Source organism: Cannabis sativa, chromosome 3, assembly GCF_029168945.1.
Source record: "Cannabis sativa cultivar Pink pepper isolate KNU-18-1 chromosome 3, ASM2916894v1, whole genome shotgun sequence".
Taxonomy (NCBI): Eukaryota; Viridiplantae; Streptophyta; class Magnoliopsida; order Rosales; family Cannabaceae; genus Cannabis; species Cannabis sativa.
In genome coordinates, this window is record NC_083603.1 from 20,663,020 (window position 1) to 20,685,086 (window position 22,067).

At 29.2% G+C, this 22,067-nt stretch overlaps 1 protein-coding gene across 1 annotated transcript; it reads right to left on the bottom strand.

The window, feature by feature from the left end:
- Window positions 1-4,190: 4,190 nt before the first annotated feature.
- On the bottom strand, window positions 4,191-7,645 carry LOC115708987 (UDP-glycosyltransferase 86A1-like). Its single transcript, XM_030637006.2, has 2 exons — window positions 6,932-7,645; window positions 4,191-5,316 (listed from the first exon to the last, which is right to left on the bottom strand). The coding sequence occupies exons 1-2, from the start codon at window positions 7,461-7,463 to the stop codon at window positions 4,403-4,405; spliced, it is 1,446 nt and encodes a 481-aa protein (XP_030492866.2). The 5' UTR covers window positions 7,464-7,645; the 3' UTR covers window positions 4,191-4,402.
- Window positions 7,646-22,067: the final 14,422 nt, after the last annotated feature.

Sequence of the window (22,067 nt, forward strand, 5' to 3'; positions counted from 1 at the left end):
TGGATTACTAGAGCTTGATTATCCCCTTTCGGGGAGCAGGTTTATATGGAAATTGCCACGGTGGTATACCAGGTGAGGAAGAACCGAAACATTGTTTTTTGGATGTAGAAAGTTACAACTACTTCACATTCGATATATTGCATGAAACAAGACATTAAAAATAAGATTGCAATGATCTTACCCAAATTGTTGAAACAAGAAGACAGAGAGTGGTTTGAACTTTCGATATAGTTATATTGGTGATATCAATGTATAGAAGACGAGACATTCAGATCAAGAGTATTAGTGCTGTTAAGATGTAAAGAAGTTTTGTTGGATTCAAAGTTAATACAAATACTGTGAAAGATTGCTAAACCAAATTGTAAAAGATGGACAAATAAGGAAAGAGGTTCAATCACAAGTCAAAGAAAATTGGATGCACTCCTCATGAAAAACTGTCTTGAGCCTAATTTTATTCAAGTAACTCAGTTTATATAAATGATCACGAAGATCTATGCACCAAGAATGGTGTCTTACATCTACAAAACAACTTACCAATGTGAGTAAGTAATCAAATACATACTAAAATCTTCAACAACCATCCTCACTCAAACTATTTTGATCTAAAGTCTCTCTCTAAATCGTAATCTACAACAGAGTACAATCAGACCTTACATAGAGAAACAGTGATCTCCAAAAGAATGGGAAAACTGAGTTAAACAACTAAACTAACTAAGTTTGCAAAATCTACTACACAATAAGTATCTAAATAAATAATAAAAAAATGCATACTAAAACTGTTATAAAAACCTTCCTAATTTATAATGACTATTATTCTTATAAATATCGGCCTTATGCAAGAAGTATAAGAGGGTGAGAGAGAGATGGTGGAGGATTAGTCATTTTTTCAATTTTAAATATATATTTTTTTGTGAGGTAATTTTTTATAATGATTTTTTTTTTCTTTTTTGATTACAAGTTCTAAACTCATATTTTTTGGTCAATTTGAAGCATATGTTAGAATTATTATAATGGACTAATACAATCATAGGTTTAATTCCATAACACACAATCATTAACTGTGTGCCTAATGTTACTCATAACCATAATGGGATGGTTAGCAACTTAATTATGTGTTAGAGGCACATGAGAGCACCCTTAATACTATAGTTGGCCCATTAAATTATAGTATACCATAAAAGACCTCAAATGCCCTATTAGTTAATAACCCCTTAGGGTTATAAGGGTAATAACATGTGTATCTATTCTATATAAAGTGTGCCTATATAACTGAAATTCTTGGTTTATGAGAAATTTATGGGTAATTTTTTATTTTTATTTAATAAAATAATAAAATATTATTTATATATAATAAAATAATAATAAAACAAATCCTATTAATATTTGAATTGATATTTAACATATTTCAACTTTATATATAATCACAACTATAACTCTAGAAATTAAAAATATATATATATAAAATAATCGTCCATTTTATTTATATTATTTAGAATAATTCATTGTGGTTCAAGATCACAATGAACAGAAAAAGTGGCAAAAACACAAATGTAGTTCAAAATCATAGTAAACTAAGAAAGAAAGAGAAGAGATTATTAAGCATTAAATATTCTCAGTAAACACACTCAAAGAATCGCATTGAGAGAGGAAAAAAACAGAATACCAATTGTGATATATATAAATAAATAAAAGCGAAGAATATTATATAATTATTTTTATTCTATATAAAATGTGCCTATATAACAGAATTCTTGGTTTATGAAAAATTCATGGGTGATTTTTTATTTATATTAAAAATAAAATGATTTATTAATAAAAATAAAATGGTTTATTAATTTTGAAAATACAATTTTAAAAATTAAAAAGTAAAAACAAAACCAAACCAAACAGATTTTTTAAAACTACCAACCAATCAAAAAATTTTGTGTGGACTCATCTTTTAAATTTTCAGAAACATAAAACCTTTTTGAATTTTAAACTAATCAAGCCTTTGTATATATGTACAGTTTGATAATAGATATATATGGGGTGGATTTTTAAATAAATTTAATTTTGTAGGTGAAAAAAATGACAAAATTGGTTGTAAATCACAAAGAGATAATTAAGGTTGAAAGGATGAGTAGGGAACCGAATATAGTTTATGATCGTAGATGTATATTTATATTAAAAATAAAATGATTTATTAATAAAAATAAAATGGTTTATGAGAAATTCATGGTTTAAAATATTTAATTTGATATCTTAATTATTAATAAACAATACCATAAATATACATCTACGATCATATAAGAATTTTATTCTAAAACTATACGATCATAGATTAAGTGGTCAAGGTCTAAAGAAAAACAATAATTTCTTATAATCTGAAAATCAAGACACGAAAAACAGAAACTAATTGAATATGACTCTATTCAATTGAGGTGTCGACCATGCATGGTAAATAAAAGGCTATATATTAAATTTTATGCCATGATACAATTAAAAATTAAATAAAAATTTACTACTATTTATATATTATATATATATTGCTAAAGATGCAAAAGTATTGCATTTATATATCCCACGATGTTTCAAAAATACTTTGAAAAGTTCATCTTGAATTAATTATTAATATGTAATAAAAAATATTAGTTATTATACTATTACTTCAAACAAAGGAAAGTTCTAGCGGTGCTTCTACTTTCTAATCATAAACTTCAATTTTGGCTTCTTTAACCAGCTGCCACACACAACTTACTTACTCTGAATTTATAACCATTTATAATTTTTTAACACTCAAAAAGTTACTGGTTTGTTTTCTATAGCTCTACTTATTAAGGTAGAAAAATATTTTTAGATTGACTCCATTCTATTTATTAAATGAATTATTTTCAAGTTGACACATTAACTTAAAAATGACACAATAATGATCTACTACAAAGTATACACTTATATTCATTCTATTTATTGAGAATCAAAACTTCAATCTTCTTCACTAGATTAGCCAGAGACACATAATATTTGGACATAAACACAGGACACAATATTATAACTCAAACTCAGAAACACTTAGTCGAAACTTGAATGAATAATGCCACTCTTTTAAGTTTTAAGACTGTATATGACTAGGCAATTTTGGTTATTGTAATATTATTCCTGCTACATAGTTGATCATTTTTAGATTTTTGATGTGAAATTTCGTATTGTGAGCTTTTTAGAGTTTCTTATAGACTTCAATGAGTAATAGATTTATATAATTATACCTGGAATAAATTTTCATAATGTTGTTTGGTGGATTCCTATTTTGTTATTAGGTAACATAATATTATTATTCGTTAGGTGTGTCACAATTATTATTAAGTGAGAATGAATCAATTTAAAAACCTTTTACTATATTGAAAGGTGAGATTGATTTTAATATGAGCTTAGTTATATTTAATTTTATTTTGTATATCTATTGTTTTATTTGAAAGCAAGTGAATAAATGACTACACTATATACAACAATTAAGGACATCACTCCAACTACAGAAAGTTGGAAGAATAAAATGAGAGTGTTAGAAAAATTTGAAAAGCGGACAAATAAGAGTTCACCACTCAAATATCAAAAGTTTAATGTTAGCAGACAAAAAAGTATACAATCAGTTAATTTACTGTTGAAATTGTCAATACTTTACTAATAAATGCTATATTTTCTGAATTTTGTCTGTACTCGCGTTGCAACAAATTATTATTTCATAATATTTTTTTTTCCTTAAAAATAAACACATGGTAATGATGTTGAACCTAATAACTAATAATATTTTTTTTAATTTTTGATTGTATCACTTTTTAATAACGTAGAAAAAAACTAGCATAAAATTTAGTATACGTGCCTCGCACGTAACTTTTTACTAGTATATATATATATATGTATATATGTGTGTTGTGTGGTAAGAGGTTATGAGAGTTTGTATGGTAAAAAGGCAAAGGGGGTTAGCTCCACAAGTGCTCTCTCTAGCTTTTGCTCAAGGATTGGTGGTGATTCTCATTGAAGACATTGAAGGATAATGGCTCACATGGATGGTATAGGAGGTATGTGTTTTATTAGCTTTGATGCTCTAAATAAATACTTGGATCTTGGATAGTTGTAAGAGCATTATTGGATTAGTAATTGATTGTAGTGATTACAATGCTCTTGCTTGATTATTTTTCAACAGCATACACATAGAATGATAGTTAAATTTAACCATTGAATTAAGAATGTAAGTAAATAATAAGCAGGGAACAAAACAAAAGGGATTATGATGATTTTAAAAAACAAAAACAAAAACAAACAAACATGAAGGGCTCAAAGCAATCGTTTAAAAAGAATAAATCTGAAAAAAAAAAAAAAGAAAAAAAAACTCACCAAAAGCCTATATTATTGCATTTACATTAAGTTACTATACTTTTTCAATTATCTTGTTCTTCAAATCGCTAACAAATTGACACAAATTCCTTTCAGATGATCCGTTTTCGGCCAAGGCATTCTTCGATATTTGTCTCAATTTTATCATCTCTTTCCTCAATTTATCATCTAATTTTGTACTCATCAACACATTAACCTTCTCCGCAACTTCAAACCTTGTCAACGGTTTCTTATCACAAAGGTTGACACCAATTCGCCAATCATCAACTAATAATTTTCTAATAGTTAACTGATCTGCTTTTAGAGGGAAACACAACATTGGGACACCATACCAAATGCTTTCTAGTGTTGAATTCCATCCACAATGTGTTAAAAATCCTCCTATGGCAGAGTGTGAGATCACATCAATTTGATTCGTCCATGTCACAATCATAGCTCTATCTTTAATCTCATCTTCAAACCCAGATGGAAGGACATAAGGTTCTTCATAACTCACTGCATCACCACGAAGAACCCAAATGAAATTTATTTTGCTAAGTAGAAGCCCGTGGGCAATTTCGTCAATTTTCTCCTTTTCACAAGGGATAAAGCTACCAAAGGAGACGTATAAGACTGAGCCTTGAGGCTTGGTGTTGAGCCATTGTGTGCAATCAAACTCAGGTTTTAAGCTAGTGGGTACTAGGGTTTTGGAGTTGGAGAGCCCAGATGGAAACAATGGGCCAATTGCGTACATGGGTCGTTGCTCTTGTATGGCTAAAATGGGCTCAAACTCAAGCTCGTGGACTGTGTTGCAAAGAATAAAATCAGCACTTTTCATCTCTTTTGAAGTCATGGAAATTAGACGATGCATAGATGTTGAGAAATCAGTATCTTGAAGGAATGATACCAAATCTTTTGGCTCAATGGCTTTGATTCCCGGTATGTACTCGATAGTGTCTTCTCTATTATCTAGTCCACACAAAAAATAAAATAAATTTACTGTATACATCAATATCCCAAAGCTAATAACTATAACTATTTTTTTTTTGAACAATAACTATAACTATTAAAATACATGGGAAATGAATAAAAATATAATAAAGTTGTACGTCTCTATGGTAATTATATAATAACGTTAAGATCAAATTGTTATTCTTCTTATTAATTAAGAGGTTATTTTGATAATAATATAGTTATTTGGTTTACGATATGAGCGTTTCTATTTTAATTTTTTTTTTATATTATATCTATTGTATATTTTAGTTATAATAGTCATGTTGTCCCTTTTCAAAATTTGTTGAATTTGAAAATAAAGTTAAAAATAGTGTGTATGTTGCATGTGTAAAATAAAAGAAGTACGTGTAAAATTGAATGTTTAAATTTTATATTTTCTAAAAATAGGTACAATGTTTAGTATAACTATGATTTTTATAATTATATATATAAAATGATTAGTTCACAATTACATAAAAATAACAAAAAAAAATTACAAAAATACACTTTCACGAAATTTGAAACATTTTCACGATTTCTTTAATTTTATTTACAGAAAATACGGTCTTTTTATGTTGTACTCTTATTAATTAGCTATTTATTTTTTGTTATCTATATGTTATTTTTGTTATTGTTTTAATGTTATTTTCATGTTACTTTTATGTAATTTTCTTATTGTATTCGTGTTGTTTTTATGGAAAACTTTAAATGTCAAAAAAAAAAAAATTAAACGTAAAAATATAATTTGTTTACAAAAAAATAGTGCCACATATAATTATCTCTAAAAAAAATAAGTTGTAATTTATCTATTCAAAATTAAAAAATGGCCTTAATTAGAGCAAAACACATACTCTCAAAAAAAAAAAAAAAGTCAAAAACAAACAAAGGAACTAATTAAATTTGGAACATTATGTTTTCATTAATAATTGTTTGGTATTTTATTTTTTATTAATTATACATCTTTAATACTTTAAACTTATATTTAATTAAGAAGTTATATAATATAATTTAAAGTTTTGTAATTTATTTTTATTTTTTTTTATAAAATTTTATGTTAAGACTCCATAGCTACTAAATATAATATATAAATACTGTTTTAAAAGAAAATAATACAAAAACACTACAAATTACTCACATATGAGTAATGTGAGACAAAAGCACATAAGTTTTTTTTTTTTCAATAAAATGACACCAAATATAAGATTTATCCAATTATACACCAGCATTACTGTGTAAACAAACACATAGAACCAAATTTATATTTGATTAAATTCAGAATTTCAAATGAGTACGCATCCATTATTTTTATTTCAAAAAATTTCTACTAATTTTTTTTTATTTTCTTTTAACCTTTTTCTTTTAGATAACATTTCATTTTATCATTTCAATGCAGTATACAATATTTTTTTAGTAACCATATGTATGTACACCTATACTAGATTTTTTATTTTTTAGTTTTAAATAGTTGATACGGATGAACAAATTAATACGGTGTTTTTCATTTTATTTTATTTTGAGAAGGTCGAAGTGGTAGAAGAGAAAATAAATAAAATAAAAAACAATGTTTTAAAATTATATAATTTATACTTACCATGAGATGCATAATGGCCATTAATTTGAAGAAGGTCCAAGTGGTAGAAGAGAGAGAAAACCAAAGCTGGTTCAGTCCAAAACGACACATAAACAAGGTTATATTTTTTGGCAATAGCAGATTGCCATCCGAAGAAAGAATCGGCGACCAAGCAAGTAAGTGGAGGGTCAGCCGAGTCGACTAAATCTCGGACGAGTTCATCTACGTGAGCCGGAAAAACATGTACGTGACCCTCTAAGAACTGTTCATTGTTCAACTTTCTATCGAAAGATATTGGAAAACCATCACTGACTGTTCTGTACCGAATATCGAGACCGGCCTCGCGAGCAGCGGAGAAGATGTCTACGACATCGTTTTGAGAGGTGTTGCGGCAGAGCGATTTTGTGATGTCACGGTGGTTCACTTCGGTGTTGACGAAGGTGATGGTGAAGCCCTTTGATGCTAGCTTGATTGCCAGGTGTATGGATGGGATCACGTGCCCTTGGAGAGAGAGGGTGAAAACGACGGCGTGTAATGGTTTTTGTGTTGTCATGTTCCTCCGATTATTAGTGGTTTTTTTTCTTTCTCTCAAGTATGAAATACTGAAGTAGTATTTATGTGTTGATAAACTGTAGAATATTAGATGTGGAGATTGAGAACGAGAGTGGAGGAGCAAACTCGGCCTTTCAAGTTTTTTTTTTTTTTGTTTGGATAATATTGAGAAATTATAAATGGAAAAATGAGAAGGGATACTTAGCATAAGAAGATGTGTATATTGTTATTGGTGCATTTTAATATCAATTTTCACATATTAATTGTAGAGAAATATTAAACGGCATTAGTGGTGCTAGCACCCTCCTATCACTACAACAATACCAAGAAATAAGGGCGAAGGAGTCCACCAGTATTGCCCCGACAGTAATACTCAGTCGCTATTAATCATTAATAACGGCAGACTGACACATCCGCCGCTATTAATGATTAATACTGGCGAACCATTAGCGGCGAGACCCACCGGTATTTAATGCGTCAGATTATATATCTGACACATTAATAGCAGTGGGTACCCCGATATGGTAATTTGGTTAAAATAAAAAAAAAAATATTAATTATATTTATAAATATATATTTTCCAATAATAATCAGATTTATTTTTTAAAATAATAATAATAATCAGATTTTATTATGCACATAATTTATAAATATATAATTTACAATAATATTAATAATAAATATTAAAATTAATATTAGTAATAAATATTAAAATTAAAAGTAACAATAAAGTAATTACTACACACATTATGAATTAAAAATTATCCCACATAAAAATTAAATGGTTATCATCCACACATAATTAAAAAACTTAAATAAATCCAAACATAATTAAAAACTTAAATTAATCCACACATAATTAAAATTAACATCAACTATTTATTATTTTCATCAAGCACATTATCTAAAAAATCTGAACCAGTAGTGTTCAAGTTTAGATTAAATATTTGTGCATTGTCCTGAGCTTGTGATACTGGCGGTGAAGGATAATATGGTTTTTGGGAAGATAAAATCTCTACAAATTGTCGAGTCTGTGGTTGTTGTGGTAAATTCAGAGATTGTTGTTGTTGCGAAACATTTGGAGATTGTTGCTGTGGCAAAAACTTCGGTGATTGTTTCTGAAACTGACCAAGGAAAATATATGGATTTTGTGCACCGAAAAATTGATCCGGAGAAGGTTGCTGCATTGAACCCCCAAAAAATACCGGTTGTTGAGATGAACTCCCAAATTGACCAAACATCGGCTGTTGGGACTGTGATCCTCCCAAAAAAATCAGAGTAGAAAAATTGAGGAAACTGGGAGGAGCGTCCAAACATGTTTGGAATAAAAGGAGATTGGGATGAACTTCCCTGCACATTAGGAGAGAATTGTTGACTCTGCTGAAAAGGTTATTGTTGCGGCCTTGGACATGTTGCACTACCCTGAGGTTGGATTGGTAAATATTGTTGGAGGAAACTCTCAAATCGCGGGTGATACATATCAGAAGTGTCGTGTCCCGGTGGAAAGTGTTCACGCAATGTCTGAAATATTTTAGCCATAATACCAACATCTTGAGAAAGAGTAGACCTTACTTGAGATTGAGTTTGAATTTGGCTTGAAGAGCTAGATGTTGATTTTTTTCCCCTTCTTTACTATGTTGTAACCGACTCCTCGAATATAGTCACTCTTCTCACCAAAAACCTTGCCCATGACCTTGTATTGGATGTTAGGCGGTACCTCCGAGGATCCAAGATCACTGCCAGATTGGCTTTGAAGTCTACTTCTCGCCACCTCTTCCTCCATTTCATGGGTGAGTTCATCCTAACCATAGATAAAAAATTGTTAAATATTCAATTGTGTGATAATTTTAAGAAGAAAAAAAATGAAATATTAGTGTAACTCACTCATTTCTCTTTAGCAGCGTCATTGACCCAAGATTTATCCTTTTTCCTAAGATCTGTCTTTCCAAGTTTGGAAGACATATTTTTCTGGCTCCTTCTGTATTGTTATCAGTGTTAGATTCTGTAAAAAAAAAATATAATTTTATTAAATGAATTAAAAATATACTTACAAATTCATGTTGCTGAGCTGCCATTGATTTTGTGCCTTGAGCTGAGGGGGTACTTCATTTGTTTTCTGTTTTTCTTGTTTTGATTGGAACGCTCTATAAATTTTGGGCTCAAAAATAAATCAATAATATCTTTCCAATGATCTCTTGTTACATAGTACTCAGGCTTAGCATTGATAGCCACCTCTAGATTATCAGGGTTTCCTTCGTAATATTTTTAAAAATAAGTATGCCTAATGTTTTTTCTTTCTGAATATCTTTTGCCCATCTCATTATAAAGAGTCCTCGTCACTTTTTCCAGTTCTGGGTGACCATCGATATCATAATAATACTACATTTAAAGAAATAAATTATTAGTTAGTTGTTTTATTATTTATGAATAAAAATTATTATGTCCATCAATTGATTATCTTCATTCTCTGGATAACTTGTTCCTTAAAATGTTGAGGTATATCACTAAAATCTAAGTAGTTCCCCGGCAATAATGTACTCACTTTGACACCCAACTGGGGGATGAAAGCTTGGTTCTCCAAGCCAACAACTTTTCCTGTTGCAGGATCAAGCGTAAGCGGTAATGGCCCCTGATTTACCCGCCTACGAGTCTCTAACGGTAAATTACTAACAACACCACGACCTTTTCTTTTGGGCGGTGGTGCTACCTTGCAAGTTGAGGGTACCCTACTAGGATCTGGTGGATCGAAACCATCACCGTCTCTCCCGTGAGAAGAAGCTATATCGGCTGAAATTATGACTCTTTAAATGTAATGTTATATGACTAAATGTTGGAATTTATTTTACCAGGATCTTAGATCTACTCACAAGTATGTTGTTTAACACCCTAAATATGAACTTTCTAAAACGATAAAATAAACACGTATAAAGTTAAGAAAACCTTACATTGATGCAGCGAAATTAATGTCTCCTTCCACTCAGATCTCTAACCCTTGTATCCTTTTTGTAGCAGAGTATAATCAAGATCTGAGCCCGAATGTCCTTCTTCTTTAAGTTTGATCCTTCACAGTCTTCCAATCTATGATTGAGTTACTGCTTGCTGTGTGTGGGCACTCACTCTTTCACTAGGGCTCGAAATTTAAGAAGAGGAAAAGAGAAGAGGATTTCGGCCAAGGTAGAGAAAATAGGGAAGGCTCAGTTTTTCTGAAGAGAGAAAATTTCTGTCAGATAACTAATGAATGTGTTGTTTTGACTGAGCCATCACTTTCTATTTATAGACAACTACTAGGTTTAGGTTAGGAATTATTTGACATTAAAATAATGAAAATATCAATTTGAATTTCCACAAACAGTGGCCGACCATGGTGTGATAATGGGCCCCACTTGATTTTGCAGTTTTAACAAATTTTATTTCTATTTTCTCAAAAATGCCAATTTTCCAATTCTAACCATTTAAATGCCAAAACTAATTATTTAATAACTAAAATAGATTATTAAATAATATTGTCATTTAATTTAATTATTAATTAGACATATAAAGGCCATTAATAAATAAATAAACCTAGAATCTCTTTTCTTTACAATTTCGTCCCTGCTTAGTGAAAATTCACAAATTAGACATAGTCTAACTTTAGAATTATAATTGACCAATCACGAATCAATTAATGAGTCTTACAAGCAGAATGTTCTCAACTAGAATGGGGACCATGGATCTATATGCTGAGCTTCCAATAAGTGAACCAAATTTACCAAGTAAATTTCTACTTATTAATTCTTCGTTGATCCATTCTTAGAACTTAAAATTGCAATCTCAGACTTATATAGAGCATATTATATGTTCCACGATATCAATATGCTATCTCATTTAACCATTGTTATAATCTTATTGTGATTTAAAGATCCTCTATATAGATGATCTACATCGAGATGGGATAATTTTACCGTTCTCACCCCTCAATGTATTTTGCCCCTTAAAACACTTAGCTACCTGTAAATGGTGTTTAGTGATCTAATAATTAGTCAGTTAAAGAAGAGCTCATCCATTTACTTCTATTTGTTAAGCTCGAAGGGAATCATCACTTGACTTCTATACACCAGTAGAAGCTATAGATTCCATATTTATGTTCAGCACTCCCACTCAATCATACTATCATGTTCCCAAAATATACGTATCACCCTGACCAAAAAGTAGGCTTAACTAATAAATCAAAGAACATGAATAATACTCCTGAGTTGAGCCTAAGCATATCAGGATTTAGATTCTTTTAATCTTAAGATCAACTACTGATATTGACTTGGAAAGATATATAACGGTAAATTTGTAATAACTTAACTTAGTTGCAATATCGGTCCGGTCCAATGTATACTCCATACATTCGAAACTAGTATACTTTTCTAATGTTTTGGAAAGAACATAACACTTACTCCAAGTGTAAGTACACATCATTGCTGATTATCACATTAGTGTAAATCCAATAACACTGATGAAACAGGGACCTAGTCTTTTGATTCATATCATCACAATCACATTCCACTGTGTTGACGATACTATAATTGTAAATAAACATATGATCTGGATTTAACTAATTTTGTGTATAAAAGTAATAAACATATTAAACCATTAGCATGTAAAATTCATGCAAACATAAATCACTTCAAATTTTTTATATTGATAACTAATCAGATTTTAAAGAGTTTTATTTAGGGCATAAAATCCAACAAACTCCCACTTGCACTAATATAAAACAAACTGTGCAAATAGGTCAATCTGATGTCTTAATCTTCAGATCAAGTGTAGTATATTTGAATCCACCCAAACTTCTGGAAACTAGTTCATAAATACACTTATGAAACATCCTTTACTATATGCTTTACTCATCAAGGGATACTGAAATCTTTACTGTTTAAAGTACATCTGAATTAACAGAAGACATAACACTCATATTTTAAAATATGTATTTGAGATAATACAGTGTAGACTTTTCTTCAGTAATATAACTTTCTTGGAATTTTTGAATTTACAAAGTTATAGTTCTTCTCTGGTAGAGCTTGAATTATTATGCAGTAACTCCTCCACCCCCAAAGTAAGCACCATCTCCAAAATTTTGAAATGTAATGGTGAGATAGAAGGACAACTGATACACAGTTCCTTAATATCTAACATATAGATCACTTTCATAAATCTTTCTTGAATATCTTCTAATGTTCCCTATTTGATTACATCTCAGATAGCCCCCACTTAATAGCAGATGTCTGGTTAAATAATACTTTTAACCTCTGATTGTTTGGAGAGTTATGTAGTTGTGACTTTTGTATTGGTCTGAAACTTTATGTTAAGACTAAGTCATCAACATAGCAGACTAGTATTTGAAGTGAAAAATACATGCCAGAGATTAAGTAATCAAAATTAAGATACCATAAAATTTTATGAGGATTAAGAATTCTTGGTTCAAGTCATTCGAATGGACTGAACTAGAGTTCTTTATCTTATTCTCATAATTCTGATAAGTTATACCTATCGATGTGTATGGTTAGATTTGCTTTTCAGTAGTGTTCTTAAGTACCTATCACAAGTATCAACCTAATGAAGATGGGAATAGAATTTTAGAATTCTCCCACTCAATTAAGGCAGTGTGAAACTTTATCAAAGAACTTTAATAGGTATCAAACTTTTACTTACAACAGTAAAACAAAATGGAACATACAATCAAGATCAAGGATTTATATTGATAATAGCTAACTCATTATATTACTCCCATGTTTAAAGAAGATATGTGTTACGTAGGGAATTGTGGAATAGACTCCACCCCTAAGTACATACATATAGGGTATTGTGGATAAATTCCACCACTAAGTATATAGAGATTATGATCCACCCCTAAAGGTTGTAAAAATCATGATTCTCTAAGTGTGATAGAGTTTATGTGGAGTTGAATACTATCCAGAGTTCATTAGATTATAAAAGATCGTTGAACTGCATAGTTTTCTTAACTTTTCTCCACCCCTATCAGATCAAAAGATCCTTTTATTAAACAAATTCTTAATAATTGTATTAGAATTAACAATTATTAATAAACATAGATTTAATTTCTAGTGTTTATTTAATATAACTCTATGAAGAGTTGTAAATATTATAGAATTTGCATCAATAATAAAAACACTTACACATACAAACATATAAATATAATGTGGTAATTATTGATGAAGATAAAATAAATAAATGAAGCTCAATCTCATAAATTGCAATGGTTTGAATTCGAAAATTAAAAAGAAACTTTATTAATAATAATAATAAAAATATTGCAACAATATGAGAAAAACAGGGATAAATATCCCTAACTAAAATTTGAAATCCAAATTGTCTTTAAACTAAAACAATTAATTCAAAAAATAAATTGAAGAGCTTCATCTTCATCTGGACGATTTCACCCTTGGTCCAGCTTTCCGATCCAACTCATCTAAGTTCAAGTAGCTTGGCCTATCAGAAGAAGAAAATAAATAAACAAAGTTAGTCCAGAATCATAAATCCAATTGGATAATAATTCACTAAAACTCTTAAAGTTTATAAATAGAAATACCTTGTTTCTTTGCAAGAAGTTTAGGACACTGGGGTTTCCAATGACCTTTCTCATTGCAGTAGAAACACATTCCTTTAAGTGTAGCATCACCAGAAGCAGCAACCTTTTTGTGTTTCATGGCTTTTGCACGCTTCTTCGTGTTCTTCCACTTCTTCTTCGATTTGGGTTTCGAAGCAGAGGCAACATTTGCTTCAGGTTTCATCGTCCCATTACCATTCCCAGGATTGTGAGGTTTACTCCCTTTTTTCTTGGGTCCTCCAATCAAATTTTCATAAGTTTGAAGGTCATTGACTAACTCATGAAAGTCTATTTCCTTCTTATTCATGACATAATTTGATGTGTATGGCAGGAATGCTGGAGTCAGGCTATTCAAGATAAGGCTTACTTGAGTAGCACTGTCTATTTCACCACCATGATCCTGGGCTTCTTGGAAATAACTTGCCATGAGAAGGACATGGTCACGCACATTTTGATGAGGTTCCATCCGTGCATTAATGTACTTCTTAGTCGCGTCAAAGCGTGACTGAAGTGATGCCTTACCAAATAGCTCATTTAACTTCGTCATAACTTCAGCAGCCTTTTCGGTTTTAGAAAACCGAGTTTTGAGGGTGTCAACCATGCTGGAAAGCATAAAGTATAGAGCTTTGTCATTTGCTTTCTGCCAACGCTCATACTTTTCTTTCACAGCTTTGAATGCATTGTCCCCAGGCACTTCAGGTGACGGCTCAGTTAAAACAAACAAGGCACTTTCTCCTATGAGAGCAATATTAATGTTCTCATTCCATTTAGGAAAGTTAGATCCATTCAACTTATTTTCAGTCAACAGTTCTAACATGGGATTCATTATGATAATACAGGATACTACAAAATAATAGAAATCAATAATTGTTAACACAAAATCAATTCAGAAATTATAAGCTCATAGCAAGTAGGAATGATATGAGAAAATACTTAAAAAAAAATTCAATCCTAAATAATTTCCAAGGTTTTTTAACAAACTGATATCAGTGTCCCGTTTAGGCGAGAGTCAAAGCTACCATCTATTGAATAGAGTTGTCATCTCATCTAAAATATTAAACATTCTAGCAACCTTTTATTCGATCAAGATTGGAATCCAGTGTTGTCCCGTTTAGGAGAGAGTCAAGGCTATTCTATCTTATGAGCTACTACCATTGTTTCACAATTTGCAAGTCAAATATGGTCGCCACCATTAGGGTGATCTATACCATATAAAATACTTACAAACTACTTATCTTTCGAGATTAAACGGTGCGAAATTGCTAATGAACGTTCCTCCATTAGGGAGGATTACTCACTAAAACAAACGCGATGTAAAACCAACAATGGAGATCGAATTTCTTAATAATAATAAAGCTCATTCTTTCAAATGTATTTTCTTTATTATTCTAATAAATATATTCATTAAATTCGAATTTTAGAATTAGAATTCAAAATAAGAATTTAATATAATATTTATAAAATTATACTTAGATGGTGATTGAAATAAAATTAATTATTTCCATCTTAGTAGTAATTTTAAATATAAATATTAAGGAAATTAATTTAAGTTGTATTAATTTAAATTAATTAGCAACTTAAAAATTTCCATAAGAATAGATTTATTGTATTCGAAAAATAAAGTATAAAAGCTATACAAATTTTTGAAAATAATAAAACTTAGAAAAATACTTCAAGCAAAAATATCACCTATCTAGATTTTCTTTTGACTAATTAATTCAATTTCTAATAATATATATACTTTAAATTTCATTTATTTTAAATTAATCAATAGATGAAAAAAATCATTGATTTAAGTTGGCCCAATAATTAATTAAAATAAATAATTAATTTACAACTCAATCTATTTTTCAAGATAAATTCAAGAATATTGCATAATTAAAATGCAATTTTCGAAATTGATTAATAAAATAAAGAATATATATATTAAAAATTATTTAAATTTAAGTTGAAAAATTAAATTTCAACCTAAAAATAATTTTCTATTTAATTAAGTGTCATGAAAAATAAATAAATATTTAAGTATCATGATGAAAATCAACTTAGATATTTAATTTTTCAAGTTAATTAAATGTATTAAATTCAAGAAATAAATAATTAAGTGTAGAGAAGGCTTAATTATTAATTTCCAGTTTAATACTAGGAAAAATATACTTAAATAAAATTGTACCAAAATTAATTATTTAAATAATTAATTTCACAATGTATAATATTTTCCTATTTAAATATTAGAAATAACTATCTAGAAAATATCTTATTTGACTAAGTATCTTTTCAACAAAAATTTGAAAAATATCTAATTTAAGTTGTTTAGAAAAAATCTAGAACTTAAATAATTTCAAATTTAGATTTAATTAAATATTATAAATTAAGTTGCAACCACTTAATTTAAAAAATATTCCATTTTAAGTTTAAAAAACTAACTTAAAAAATATCTTGAGAATCTTTAATAGCTAATGCCTAGGATTCCTCAACTTAATTTAAAAATTTTAAATAAAATATTCAAATTTAAGTTAGATAAGAAAAATCAGTTGATACAACTAACTTATAACTTAAATAGGAATATTTAATTAAATAAGTTCCAAAAAGAATCTAGTTTGTTAAAATTCTTTATTTAATTAAGTACAAGAAAAATACAAATAGTTTGTCTAGAAAAAATATCTAAAACTAAAAGGTTTTTTCTTAAAATTAACTTTAAAATATTAAAATGAAAATAAATTTTCATATATTTTAAAAGTTAATTATGTTGCTAATTCAATTTTATTAGGTCAAACTAATATAATTAACCTAGTACAGTTATTCAAATCAGGCAAATGGGCCTTCACAATTGGGGTAGTTCATGTGAGGGGGTGCTGGGTTCAGTATGTCGTACCCACTTCTATGGCTCCCAAGTCTCACACAAGGCCCAAAAGAGAGGAATTTAACCTTAAAATAAATAACTGTTATTAATTGAATAGGTCCAAAAACTAAATAGACCTAAATAAAATCTATCATGGTGTGACATTTTATTTAGCAACAACCTATATGCATCTATATAATAAAATAAACATATAGGCTCACACAGGCACACATTTGGATGGGTCCTATCATGTTGCTAGGTCATACACAGATGAAAGAAGATTGTAAAATTTACCTGTTACAAATTATTAACTTGACCAAGGGAGCCATCAGATCATTAGATCTGGCAAAAAGTTAACCATGGCTATTTACAATCACGTAATAATAGGTTTTGAAAACTTACACACAAGCTAAAACCACATACTCTTGCAACAAGGTTAGCTGGATAGTTGGAAGTAGGATTTATTTAATTTTAAATAAATATATTTCGAAAATAAATTAAATAAATAAAAAAATAAAATTTAATTTTCAAAAAAAAAATAAAAAAAAATATTTATTTTCGAAAATAAAAAAAAATATATTTAATTTCAAAATTATTTTAAAAAAAAAAGAATTATTTAAAATTAAACCTACAATTTTGAAAAATTAGGTTTCAACTAACCTAAATATCATTTCAAAATTTGCTAACTACTTTTAAAAATTAAATGTTATTTTATAAATAAAAACTAAATAAAAAATTAAAAAAGAAAATTAAATATCTTTTTCAGATTTTAAACTTAATTTAAATGAATAAAATAACAAAATTTACATCTATTTAAAATTACATGATTATAGTTATCTTATTTTAAATTTAAATAAGGTCAAATTATTTTAAAAAAAAATTAATTTAGAAAATTTAATATCTGACCTTAAATTTAAAAAAAAAATAAGATATAATCAAATTTAAAAATAAGATAAATAATTAAGCAAAAAGATAGATATTTACTAATTTCAAATTCAAATTACACTAATATCATTAAAAAAAAATATTAAATAAATTAATTATAATAATTTATTTAATAGAGGAGGGCGAAATAGTTGAATTTAAAAATAAGATAGATAATTAAGCAAAAAGATAGATTGCAAAAATATTAAATAATTGAATTAGGAATAGTAAATATATAAATACAGAACTACACAAAAAATCGGAAGTTAAATCCATGAAAAAGCATGAAAAAACGAAGAAAAACGAAAAATTTGCGAGTTGTACGGACAGTATGCCAAGCATACTGTCCGTGCGCGCAATTGAGGCTGCATGGGCGAGGATTGCCGGCGCAGAAGGCTACAAGCAGCCTGTTCCGCGCGTAGAGCCCACTTTTCAGACAAAAAGGTTGTCTGCGCGCGTGTTTCGTGCGCGCGCGCGTGTAGTTGCACGACTTCGATATTTTTTGAAACTTCAAAAAATCATAACTAATTAAAATTAAATTGAAATTGAGTTCTGTAAAAAAGTAACTTGCTTAATTTTTTCCACACTATCCAATAAAAATAATTCCAGAAACAAAATTTTAATTATTTTTCACGAAAATTCACAAACATCAATCAATCATCATATAACACTCAATACAACATCAAACCATCCAAATAACAAATAATCGTTTTAAAGTCCAAATTTCTTGCAAGCAAATCAATTACCATGGCTCTGAGGCCAGTTGTTGGAATTTATTTTACCAGGATCTTATATCTACTCACAAGTATGTTGTTTAACACCCTAAATATGAACTTTCTAAAATGATAAAATAAACACGTATAAAGTTAAGAATACCTTACATTGATGCAGCAGAATTAATGTCTCCTTCCACTCAGATCTCTCACCCTTGTATCCTTTCTGTAGCAGAGTATAATCAAGATCTGAGCCCGAATGTCCTTCTTCTTTAAGTTTGATCCTTCACAGTCTTCCAATCTATGATTGAGTTACTGCTTGTTGTGTGTGGGCACTCACTCTTTCACTAGGGTTCGAAATTTAAGAAGAGGAAAAGAGAAGAGGATTTCGGCCAAGGTATAGAAAATAGGGAAGGCTCAGTTTTTCTGAAGAGAGAAAATTTCTGTCAGATAACTAATGAATGTGTTGTTTTGACTGAGCCATCACTTTCTATTTATAGACAACTACTAGGTTTAGGTTAGGAATTATTTGACATTAAAATAATGAAAATATCAACTTGAATTTCCACAAATAGTGGCCGGCCATGGTGTGATAATGGGCCCCACTTGATTTTGCAGTTTTAACAAATTTTATTTCTATTTTCTCAAAAACGCCAATTTTCCAATTCTAACCATTTAAATGCCAAAACTAATTATTTAATAACTAAAATAGATTATTACATAATATTACCATTTAATTTAATTATTAACTAGACATATAAAGTCCATTAATAAATAAATAAACCTAGAATCTCTTTTCTTTACAATTTCACCCCTGCTTAGTGAAAATTCACAAATTAGAGACAGTCTAACTTTAGAATTATAATTGACCAATCACGAATCAATTAATCAGTCTTACAAGCAGAATGTTCTCAACTAGAATGGGGACCATGGATCTATATGCTAAGCTTCCAATAAGTGAACCAAATTTACCAAGTAAATTCCTACTTATTAATTCTTCGTTGAATCCACTCTTAGAACTTAGAATTGCACTCTCAGACTTATATAGAGCATATTATATGTTTCACGATATCAATATGCTATCTCATTTAACCATTGTTATAATCTTATTGTGATTTAAAGATCCTCTATATAGATGATCTACATCGAGATGGGATAATTTTAGCGTTCTCACCCCTCAATGTATTTTGCCCCTTAAAACACTTAGCTACCTGTAAATGGTGTTTAGTGATCTAATAATTAGTTAGTTAAAAAAGAGCTCATCCATTTACTTCTTTTTGCTAAGCTCGAAGGGAATCATCACTTGACTTCTATACACCAGTAGAAGCTATAGATTCCATATTTATGTTCAGCACTCCCACTCAATCATACTATCATGTTCCCAAAATATACGTATCACCCTGACCAAAAAGTAGGCTTAACTAATAAATCAAAGAACATGAATAATACTCCTGAGTTGAGCCTAAGCATATTAGGATTTAGATTCTTTTAATCTTAAGATCAACTACTGATATTGACTTGGAAAGATATATAACGGTAAATTTGTAATAACTTAACTTAGTTGCAATATTTGTCCAGTCCAATGTATACTCCATACATTCGAAACTAGTATACTTTACTAATGTTCTAGAAAGAACATAACACTTACTCCAAGTGTAACTACACATCATCGCTAATTATCACATTAGTATAAATCCAATAACATTAATGAAACAGGGACCTAGTCTTTTGATTCATATGATCACAATCACATTCCACTGTGTTGACGATACTGTAATTGTGAATAAACATATGATCTGGATTTAACTGATTTTGTGTATAAAAGTAATAAACATATTAAACCATTAGCATGTAAAATTCATGCAAACATAAATCACTTCAAATTTCTTATATTGATAACTAATCAGATTGTAAAGAGTTTTATTTAGGGCATAAAACCCAACACTAAATTAGTATGAATGTAAATTAGCAAAAAATATAATTAGTTTGAATTACAATTAACATCATTAAATTCATCACTTATAAATTATTACAAAAAATTAAAAACATAAGTAAACTAATAGTCACTATCACACCCATCATTTTCAGAAACAATATCGTCTTCACATCGATCAATTAGCAACTCATCACCTTCATCAGCTATTACATCATCAACGTCATCATCTACAGCGTTTTCATCAGCCTGATTAACATTCAAATTTTGTGTAGTATCAATTATTGTCGCCACTTCAAAAGGTTATAAAATTAACTCTCCTAGATCCACATTCAACCGAAAATTTGAGGAGCTTAAATCATGTACAACATCTTGATCATCATCTTCATCCTCCTCAATGTCCCAAATTTGTCGATGGTTTACATTCTCGACTATTTTCCAATATCTACCTCTAAGCAAATCATCGAGATAAAATACTTGCTTAGCTTGGGTAGCAAGTAGGTGTTTCATAATTGATGTTGGGTGCAGGAAGTCTATTGATCAGGTAGGCAACTGATGTAAAGGCTTCCCACCAAAAATGAAGTGACATCTCAGCTTGGGCAAGAAGTGTGAGACACACATCGACAACATGTCTACGTTTTCTCTTAATTCTTCCCTATTGTTGATGTGTGTGTGAGGGCCTGAGTTTCTCTTGATAATGTCACTATTACAAAAATGGGGTTCAGTAACCCATTTTAAGAGACTCTAAAGATTTTTAGTGACCTTCTTGTGTTTTTATTTGGTTGGTATTTTGAATAAAAAGTTTCCTTTTGTTCAAAAAAAAAAAAAAGATTTTTAGTGACACTCCACTGCATGTCACTAATGTGGGTGTCAGGAAAAGTAATATTTAGTGACACTTCAGTGCATGTCACTAAAACCTTTTAGACTCTCTCACCGTGCGTCACTATAGACATTTAGAATCTCACATTGTCAGACTCTAAAGATAACAACCACACCCATAGTGTCACTGTATCTACTTTTTTTTTTCTTTTTTTAATAATTTTCTTGACAATGGCCACACTTATAGTGTGTCACTATATCATTTTTTTTTAAAAAAAATAAAAATAAATGTATGGTATTTCAAATTTGTTTTAGTTTTATTTTCCTTTTATTAAAAAAAAGAATAAAGCATAAAACTACAAAATACATCAATAATTCAACAATAGAAATAAAATTTAGTGTTCAGAAAAAATTGTAGATCAAAATAGGTAACATTCAAGACTTGAAATATAGCATTTTTAAACACCAAATCTAAAAACTAGAACTTGAAAGCTTATGCGGATGAGCTCCTTTGCCATAGACTGATGAACTTTTTTTCCATTATTAGGGACCTAAAAAACCTAAAAAGAAAATAAAAATACAAATATTACAAAATCTGAGAGCAAAATAGTGATACTACAATTACTGAACCAAAATTTTAAGTTGAAACACTATACAATAATTTATGATTCAACAAATATTCATATCACATTAGGCATGAACAATTCATTTATCCAAAAAAAAAAATACTCACAATATACTTATTTCAATACTTGAGAGAAATCAGTGTAAGAAAGAATGAG

Excerpts from the sequence above, each read along its gene's own strand:
- LOC115708987 (XM_030637006.2), bottom strand. The coding sequence starts at position 7,463 with ATGACAACACAAAAACCATTACACGCCGTCGTTTTCACCCTCTCTCTC. Across the intron at positions 5,317-6,931 it reads TGGCCATTATGCATCTCATG|ATAATAGAGAAGACACTATC; the intron begins GTAAGTATAAAT and ends TGTGTGGACTAG.